The sequence below is a fragment of the Gymnogyps californianus genome, chromosome 12, assembly GCF_018139145.2.
Source record: "Gymnogyps californianus isolate 813 chromosome 12, ASM1813914v2, whole genome shotgun sequence".
Taxonomy (NCBI): Eukaryota; Metazoa; Chordata; class Aves; order Accipitriformes; family Cathartidae; genus Gymnogyps; species Gymnogyps californianus.
In genome coordinates this window covers 23,317,990-23,327,276 of record NC_059482.1, presented here as the reverse complement: position 1 = coordinate 23,327,276, position 9,287 = coordinate 23,317,990, and the positions used below count along the sequence as shown (strand labels likewise).

The 9,287-nt window shown below is 49.1% G+C and overlaps 1 protein-coding gene across 1 annotated transcript; it reads left to right on the top strand.

The window, feature by feature from the left end:
• The first annotated feature begins 1,533 nt into the window (after nt 1-1,533).
• On the top strand, nt 1,534-8,863 carry HERPUD1 (homocysteine inducible ER protein with ubiquitin like domain 1). Its single transcript, XM_050903948.1, has 8 exons — nt 1,534-1,665; nt 2,855-2,932; nt 3,012-3,086; nt 4,218-4,339; nt 4,696-4,818; nt 5,471-5,818; nt 7,089-7,194; nt 7,837-8,863. Exons 1-8 carry the CDS (start codon nt 1,534-1,536, stop codon nt 8,002-8,004), a joined length of 1,152 nt encoding a protein of 383 aa, XP_050759905.1. The 3' UTR covers nt 8,005-8,863.
• The last annotated feature ends 424 nt before the right edge of the window (nt 8,864-9,287 follow it).

Genomic DNA, 9,287 nt, shown 5'->3' with positions numbered 1-9,287 from the left:
AGGCGGTGATGCCCTGTGGCACAGCTCTTCCCCGGGAAGCTGCGAGGTGATGCATCCCCGTGGCGGAGTGTCTTTTCTGCTTGCAAAATCTGGTACTGGCTGCAAACTCATCCGTGCCTCTGGGCAACATGTCTGGCTGCCAAGGAATACTGAGCAGCTAATGAAACACACAGAATAAATATGTAGTGCTGACATAAAACTGACTTCTCACATTCCTGCGATATTCTTTTAAAGTACGCTAAAACCCCCTCCTGGTGCATCAAGATCATTACCACTGGTTTTCTTGGTGCTGGATCACATCTCAAAGTAAGATGGGTATGGGGAGGAGGACTCAGAAGCCGCTGTTCTACGTTTTTATGGGTGGGTTTTTTTTTTGTCAGTGATAATTTCTTGAATTATCACCTTTCCCCAACACCCCTGCACGCTCCTTTTGGCCCCACACAGAACCATGGTGTGTCCTGTCCCCACAACATGGTGTGTCCTGTCCCCACAAAGGCGGCAACAAACCTGTTGATGTAGCTACGTGGGTCTGGTAAAATAACCATAGGAAAAAAGGTGATGTTTCACCTGGATCAGGCCGTGGATCCAGCATGCGCAGGGCCCAACGGAGAGCCGTGCTGCTCCCGCGGGCAAAGCGGAAAGGGAAGAGCGAAGCCAGGGATCCCTAAAACTGATGCTGCTGAAGCTGATGTGTGGTGGAGCTTTCACCTGAGCAGGGGACCGAGAGATGGCAGTGAACGAGCCCCGCTGCGGAGCCCCTCCGCCTTTTGGGGCTGTGAGGACCAGAGATAAATGGGCGCCCGCGTTGGCAGCGGCTGGACGCACGTTTCGGCGGCGCGGCAGCAAGGCCGAAGCAGGCAGGAGCGGGCAGGCGGGACACGGGACGGGTGTCTGAAGGAGAAGACACAGCAGAGCACTGGATACGCGTCCCCCACTCCCTGCTCGGTGCCGAAGAGGCACCGGCTGGGCCGGGCCCGCTGAGGCTGCCGGCGCTGCGGCCTGGCGGGCGGGCTCAGCTCCCTCAGGCCCAGCGCGGCCCGGGGTGGGGGGGGTCGGGCGGCCATCGCGGCCCGGTGAGGCCGCCTCGCTGCCTGCGGGACCCGCGGGCTGAGCACGCCCGGCCGCCACCGGGCGGGAGGGAGGGAGGGCAGGGGCCTAGCGCCGGCGGGGACGGCAGGACCGGGCCCCGCCGCCCCCGTAATGGCCGCCAGCCCGGCACGGCCCGAGCCCGGTGGTGGTGGTGGTGGGGGGGGATCACGGTCGCCATGGTGACGCTGCGCCGACCGCCGGAGCCCCCGCCCCTCACTCGGCGCCGCCCAATCAGCCCCTCCGCCTCCCGCCACCGCCCTCCCGCGGCGCCGCACGCGGGGCTCCGTCCCATTGGCCCACGTATCAGCCCCCGCCCCCCGCTCCCGTCGCGGCCAATCAGCTACAGCCACCGCGGCCCTGCCGCAGGGCGGGGCGCGGCGGGCGCCTATAAAAGCATCGGCGGGGCAGCGGGGGAGCTCCGCTGGTACCGGTTCTGCGTCCGCCATGGAGGAGTCGGTGGCGCTGCTCGTCCGGAGCCCCACGCAGCGGCACCCCGACCTGCGCCTCCGCGCCGCCCCCGCCTGGACCGTGCGCCGCCTCAAGGCCGAGCTGCGCCGCCTCGTACCCGACGCACCGGTGAGTGCGCGACCCACTCCTCTCCCTTTCCCCTCAGCCCGCTGCGCGGGCCCCTTCCCGCCGCCGTCGCGCCCGCGGCCCTTGGGGGTGGTGGGCTGAGACCCCGCGGGGCAGCGGCGGGAGCTGCCATGGGGCTCCCGGGGCTGCCGCCGCTTCGCCCGGCCGGCACCTGCCCCCCGGGGTGTCCCGCACCCGGTTGCATCAGCCGCCCGCGGGTCGGTCCGGGCGTGGGGCGTGCTCGGGCCGCGCTGGGGGTTATTTTGGGACTTCGCTCGGTTTCTGGTTCGGCCGCTGTTAAATATTAACTGCTCTCCCCGGGACTGCGTGTGCTGCGGGGTGTTTGGAAATGTCGGGGAGCCTGCTCGCACCAGCTGCGGGTGAGGGCAGCGAGGGGAGGGTTGTGCGTGGGGTGGGCAGCGCCTGGGACATCGCACCTACCTCGGGGGTAGCGAGCGGGCTGAGGCACCTTCTGGGTCGTTTTATTTTTGGAGGCTCTTACCCCGTTGAAGGAGAGGCAGCCCAGTGTGCACGTAGCGAGGGAACTGGGTTTGTAGAGAAGTCGGACGGTGAAAATGCAGAAGTTTGACTTCCTTCCGAGCCACGGGGCTTGCGAGCTGACGCCACGGGAGCTCAGGGAGCGTTGCAGCGCTGTGCTCCGCTGCTCCCGACAGCCAGTGGTTCAGCAGGAGGATCCGCTTTCTGCCTGGCTTTCCCTCGGAGCGGGGTGATTGCCCAGAAACAAGCTCAGCGTGCTTTCGCTGCCCGCTGTGCTGCAGCGGGACGGCTCTGGGTGAACAGCTGCTGGGGTTCCTCTGATGGGGCGTCACAGATTTACTTGACGCCACCTCCGGTGCTGATCAGATGAGATGGCACTCCAAACCTCTGTTTCTAAGAAACACAGATGTTTTTGTCGGGACTGTCAAAGAGACAGCATGTAACAAAGTTCTTTGCCAAAGGGGTTCTTTATATCCTCCTGCTGATTTAGACCTCAGTCTTGGTAATCTTGCACTTCAGTACCTAATTGTTCTCATCTTGTTAGCTGAATTTAGGTGTGCACAGTTCCCCATGCACCTTAATATGTGGGGTGCTTCCAGCTGCGTGCCTCTGTCTGGCTGCAAGTTGTGTCAGTTAATGCTTGTATGTGCTTGGCAGAGCAAGTAATTCTATTCTTTGTTTTCTCTCTTCAAAGCCTGAAGAGGACCAAAAGCTGATTTATTCTGGGAAGCTGCTGCTTGATCATCATTATCTGAGGGAGTTGCTGCCAAAGGTATAAAAAAATCTTTTATGAAGTGCTGAAATATATCAAGAAAAGCGATTTTTTTAACATGTCCTCCCTTACATTTTAGCATGGGGAGTTGCATGCTCTTCATTTGGTATACAACTTCAAGACTCCTGCAAATGCGCAAGAAACCACTGCAGAGGTACTTATACTAAGTTAACATACTGCTCTGAATCTTGGGGTTGTGACTAAAAAGGGGAAATGTTGAATGGCTATTTTAAAGTTCACTGGTACTGCAGATTTTTCCTACTAGTGCAATGGCAGTATTATTTTGATAACTTGTTTAGGAAAGTGAGAATGTATTTGGATTAAGCTGAGTAAAAAATTGACTCTGCAGTTCATCAGTAAAGATTCTTGTGGCATCTGTTAAGAAATAGCAAAACTATAATCTAGATGTAACACGCTGCTCCATAGAAATGCTTTCTTGTAAATTCAGTTTTATTAAATAGAATATGGCTTGTCATGTCCCCGGCTCTTTTGGGCAGAGGCTGTGCTTGTGGGCAGAAGACATAGCAGTTAAAGTGGAGGTGGTTCGGATCTGTGTATCGGTGTGGGGAAGGAAGAAGGCTGTTAGCTGAAGACATGCTAACTGCTCTCGTTAATGACTTAGCCTGTAGAGAGGAAGCCAAAGATGAGCCTTCCTGCTTGAACTGAGTACTTACTGGTCTTAAGTGCAAATGGCCAAACCCAATTTTTACTTTCAAGTGGATGTGCTAATGTGTCTAGAGGTGTGTTTGTATTGCCCATTATAGGCAATTTGAGCTTGCCCTACCCATGTCTGGTGGTTGCTAGATGCGAGCCAGCTTTGGTCTGGATATTATACAGATGTATTGCCACAGAACAGCTCTTGAATTCTGCATACAGCAGTTTGTGTATGCAAGTGCAGACTTACCATAGCTAAAAAGTCAAACTGTCTTGAGTGCGGTTCCCTCTGTTTCTTCCAGTTACACTTTTATAACCAGATAGGACCTGACCGCATGCATAAAAATTAATAAATACAGGTGTAGGTCTGATGAGGTGAAGAGTAACATCAAGTCAGTTTTACATGCCAGTCATTTTTCAAGGAGCTTTAAAACACTGATGGAGGTGCTTGTGGCATGGTGCCCAAGAGCAGTGTCAGTACTGTGGCAGCACCTACAGCTACCGTGCAGGACAAAGTGCGTGAACTGTGTAGCTGTTATAAAATAAGAGCATACTCTCTGTGGTGTAACCTTTTTGCATAAGGCTTGCGTAATGTCCTGAATAAACCTTGCTAACTGCATTGCTGTCCTAGGTTAAAGCTGATCAGCCAAAGTCATCGTCAGAAGCTAGTCAAGAACCATCTGCATCTTCCTCAAACGGTGAAGGACTGAGATGCTCTTCTGGTGGCCAGTCTTCAGCAGAAGCCAATAACAGGTAAATAAAATTTTTACGTACATTACTGAGATTTTTAAAACATTGGCTTTGTGTAGGATGCCAGCTCCTTATGCCACAGATACTGTCTTAAGCCCATAGAACATAGGCCAAAGATGATGAGGTTATAGATAAAAGCTTTAGTGGATATGGAAGAAGCTAAAGGAAAATGCACTGCTGTGTTAGTTGAAAAGCTTCCCTTTATTCATGTGGTTAAAGAGATGTCTCTAATACTCTAGAAGGAAGAATTAATTTTGCATTTGGATGCACAAAATGGCAGAAGCTATTTACACTGTCCTGTAATTACTCCTGCAGTTTGTCCAGTATTTGCTAATGAATGTGTTCAAATTTTGACCAAGGCTGGAAACATCTTGGCATCCCTTCCGAAGTGCGGCTCCTGGCTTCTCTGCTTACACAACCTACAGCGTGCTTCAGATGTCCTGGCTTCAGCAGATTTATGCAAGACAGTATTACATGCAATAGTAAGTTTTCTGTCCAAAGCTACTAGTAGGAAGTAGAAACTGTAATACAAGAAAACAGAGAGCTTCTGGCAGTTCTTCCTCTTTTAATGGTGGTTGGAAGACTTTTTTTTTGTTGTAACTTACGCTGAATGGCGTGGGTATGTACCTCTAGCTGTCGTGTGGTGCTTGGCTTACTGCTTAGGCCAGTGGTTTTGAATCTTGCAAATTGCATATCTCTGACTCTTTTGGGAGGGCAGGTGTCTGTAGAGTAAATGTAATCCTGCCGATGAGCCTTAGTTCTTCACCATTGTTTTGACCGCTTAAAGTAGCGCACAGAGCACTGACTGGAAATGGGTGACAAAGGCAAAGCTGAGACTTGCAGAAGCCTTCTAGGCTACCTTTAGATTGCTCTAAGGGATTTTTTGCAAAGTATTGAAATTATTGTTCATGAAGTGGAAGGTGCCTGTTTGCCTTGCTGAAGTCACTATGCAACTGTTGTCATGGGTAGAACTAGAACTTGTTTTTAACCCTTCTGTAGCCTCTAAACTTGATGCTTTCTACTTGCATGTGATCTGACTTTATACTTAAAAGATGGACAAATTTTCAGTGCCTGTGTTAAGTGTGAAAGGATTTGACTAAGCCTTATTCTGTACTTTGTGTTCTCTGGTTTCAGCTTGGCTTCTACTGCTGCATCTGCTGACCCATCCCACGCACGACATTCTCAGGAGATACCGGTGGCACCAGTGACACCTCCGGCTCCTCTCCCAGACCCGTTTCCTGCACAAAATCAGCCTGGAAACCAGAACGCTGCTGCCCAGGTTAACGCAGCGGCCAACCAGAACTTGCGGATGAATGCCCAAGGGGGTCCCCTCATGGAGGAAGAGGAGGAGGGTGGCAATCGAGATTGGTTGGACTGGCTCTACTCGGCGACACTGTTCTATGTTTTTGTCAACATCATCTATTTCTACTCCAGTGTCAGCAGATTCCTCCTGGTTATGGGTGGCACTGTTCTGATGTATCTGTAAGTGTATGGGAGTAATATTTACTATTGTATTCAGAAATGTTTCACTGAAGTACTGAGCTCTGTGCTGTGGTCAGCTTTCTGGCCATTGAGCTTCATGTGACTCTCGTACCTGGAAAGGGTGAACAACTCCTCTGTCCTGGTGTAACTCAGTAATTGGCAAAAATACAAGTATAGCCTGTGCCTGGATTAAATGAAGAATGGGTGATCTTACCTGCTTTTTGTACTAATGCTTCTGGTATGGCTGGCTTTCTTTTTAGAAAACTACTTGAAACCCAGGTAGCTCTCAGGGTAAAGCCCCGGCAGTGTAGAGCAGACAGACCTGTAGGTTCAATGTAGTAAATGACAGTTGCTTGTTGGGAAACCAGTGTTTGAAGTCCAGGAAGAGGGTCTCACACCTGCTAAGTCATGTACCCGTGCAGGTTTTTCTGCTGTGTGTTCTCTCTGTGGAGAGCAGACCAAGCTAAACTGAATGCAGTGTCCTGAATTGCCCTTGAGCCCCTCTCCAGAGGGGGGAAAACTTGGGATAAATGTTAGAAGCACAATAAAGATAATGGGCCCTCAGCTGATGTGCTTGGGCTGTCTTGTCTGAGAGAGATAATCTGTCCTCTCAAATTCTTTGATCACCAGTGAAACAAGTGACATAGGCCTCTGAATTCCTGTCGGTAGGTCTAGGAGTTGAAACTGGAGCAGCTCAAATGATCAGCTCTTCCAACCTCTATGCAGACTTGGAGAGTGAAGGTTAATTGCTTCATGAAAAGGCCTTAAATTTTACTATTGATAATTCTAAAGTGTAACCTTGAACAGCTTATATTGTGGGTGATGAGGTGCAGGTGCTGTAGAGATACAGACCTTCTATATGGCCTGTTACGGTTTGGTAAGATAGTGCTGTGTTTTGCATGTTCTTTGTTGTGCCCTTTTTTAGGGCACAGAGTGCCTTTTTTAGAGTACAGAGAAGTTACCCAGGGGTGTACATAACATGGTAAACAAGCAGGCTCTTTGTACCTCTAGCAGCATGCTAGATACAAACCTGGACGTAGTGCTGCTTATTTTGAATGCGAGCAGATGCTCAGTCTTCCCCTCCTACCTCATGGCTTCCCGCTAATGGGAGGCTTTGAAAGTACTTACTGGGTCAGGGCAGAAAGAGACCTTAAGATGCTGAACTTGCTGTCTGCAGCTCTGAGCAGTCAGATGTTACTTGAACTGTGTTGGTGTAACAGGAAGGAGTAATGTTTAAGCAGTATTAATAAAAATCTATTGCCTTCCCCAGGCACCATGTTGGATGGCTTCCATTTAGACGAAGACCAGTTCAGCCCTTCCAGGGCAATGTTCCTCCTCAAGCTGCTATAAACCAAGACCAGAACAATAACTTACAGGTATTGTCTTGCTGGTTTTTTTAAAACCATGAGCGTGAAACCCTGTGAAGTTTTACTTTCAGTTTACTAATTGCACGTAGCAGCAAAAACTTTTCTAAACTTTTCTCAGAAACTATCTTCCATGGGGGAATAATTGCCAGCCTGAGTCCTCCTTTGGTGTAGCAGATTCCTCTGTTCTACAAAAGATTTCAGGCTGAATGTTACTTTTAGTTGCTTCTGTCCTTTAGGATGTTGTAATGGAGAGTGGCCTGTCACAGGCTGAACAGGTTCTGTAACTGAAGACAGGGTTTAGACTAGTACCTCAGTGGTAGGATTTGAGTATGAGCAATCTGAGTCTTGCATTTCAAGCTGACACTTGTGGCTGATGTCAGTGAAAGTTAATTAGCTGTAAATACATACATAGTTCTCCTGATCTGGTGCTTCATGTCTGGCTTAAACAGTGTTCTTGGACACGCAGCATGAGTTAACCAGTAATACTAGTGTGCAGCTTGGTTTTTTGACTTTGTGGTTGCCTGGGGATACTTGCAAGCTTTTTATATTCTGACAGTGACACTTGGGTAACAAAACATGCTGTTTGACACCTGATTCTTCTAATGCATTTCTGAAATGATCTCATTTACCAAATAGCCTTTATTTTGGCAGGGGGGAAATGCAGGCGGAGCGGATGAAGCCGAGGCATCCCCTGATGAGGGACAAGCTTTACAAGAACTGCAGCAGGCTAACCCTTCATTTATGAGCACAGCATGGATTTTTTTCAAGACTTTCTTTGCATCCCTCCTTCCAGAAGGGCCTGGAGTGACCTGCAACTGACTTCTCACCAGTCTACTTGTCTGAAACTGCAACGGGCTTTAGTCTACCTGAGCAAATGGCATACCGACTCCAAACCAGGAGTGGAAGTGGATGGCACTTCCTCTGGCTTTCACTGACCAAGCAAACGAAGCTGCAAGAAGCCTTAAGTCATTACAGGCTAGAGACTTAAGATGCTTGCCCTCATTCCAAAGAACTTTGTTCTGTAGCATTTGTTAGGTACCCATGTAGAGGCTTGGCATTGTAAACTTGTGCACTAAATGCACAGGCTCTAAGCAGGCGTGCAAGAATGTTAGAGAAGCAAATTGCTTCTTCTGTGCAATGTGATTCCTGTTGGAATGTTTCAAATGCTATTTAAATTACACTGAGTGTAGGATCTCAAAAAAAATTGCTAGATATGCATTAGCAGATTTTTAGGAAAGATCTATTGTTGAATTGCTTAAACAATAGTTTAAATTTTCTGTGTAAATATTTTCCTATGAAGGATATGTGGTGCAATTTCCTTGTTGGACAAAGTGGAGGACTGCAAGACAGTGACCTGTTGATAAGCAATTACCTCAGTGGAGTTGCAGGCTAAATTTCATGTTGTCAAATTCAGATAGTTTAAACTCAAGGCTTAATTTCCACCCCCCTGCCTAATCATGGGAGAAGAGTAAGTGTGTTCAGCTCTATCTAGGAAGAATTTATGCAAGATGTAAACTTCTTCACTGCTTTTGGATGCAAAGTTAAAGCAGTCTAATGCCTGTATTCAACTTTGATACATTCTCACTCCAGAGCAACTCTCTTGTATTATGTCATTGTGTTCCCTTTAACTTCTGATGTGGTTAAGGGCTTTGATTCCAATAAACTCTGCAGGCATTTATATCTATACTTGTATATACTGTGCAGCAATCAGAAGACTACCTGTGCAAAGCATGTGCTCTAAAATCATGGTAAATGCATTGGGATATGAGGGGAAAAGATGCTCACAGAGCCTTAAACTTGGCTCCTTGTCTAACTGCATTCTTCAGCAGCCTTGAGTGCTTAAAGTGCCTTGGATAGCTTGTAGTTTGTGTTTGCTCACTGAAAGCTGCTGGCACAAAGGCCACAGACATCTTGAAGCAGGTAATTCTGCAGGTGTTTGGGAAGTTCGGAGTTTGACCCCTTGAGCCCAGTGTGTGACTCCCAGTGGCATTGCAATGCATTCTCTTGGCTCGTGGATTTAACTTGGCTTGAAATGTGCTTTCTAGGAACAACATCTACTTGTGGAACTTGTAATGGTTTTCCTCAGTGCTACTTGCAGTTCG

Excerpts from the sequence above, each read along its gene's own strand:
- HERPUD1 (XM_050903948.1), top strand. The coding sequence starts at position 1,534 with ATGGAGGAGTCGGTGGCGCTGCTCGTCCGGAGCCCCACGCAGCGGCAC. Across the intron at positions 4,819-5,470 it reads AGACAGTATTACATGCAATA|CTTGGCTTCTACTGCTGCAT; the intron begins GTAAGTTTTCTG and ends CTCTGGTTTCAG. Across the intron at positions 5,819-7,088 it reads GGCACTGTTCTGATGTATCT|GCACCATGTTGGATGGCTTC; the intron begins GTAAGTGTATGG and ends TGCCTTCCCCAG.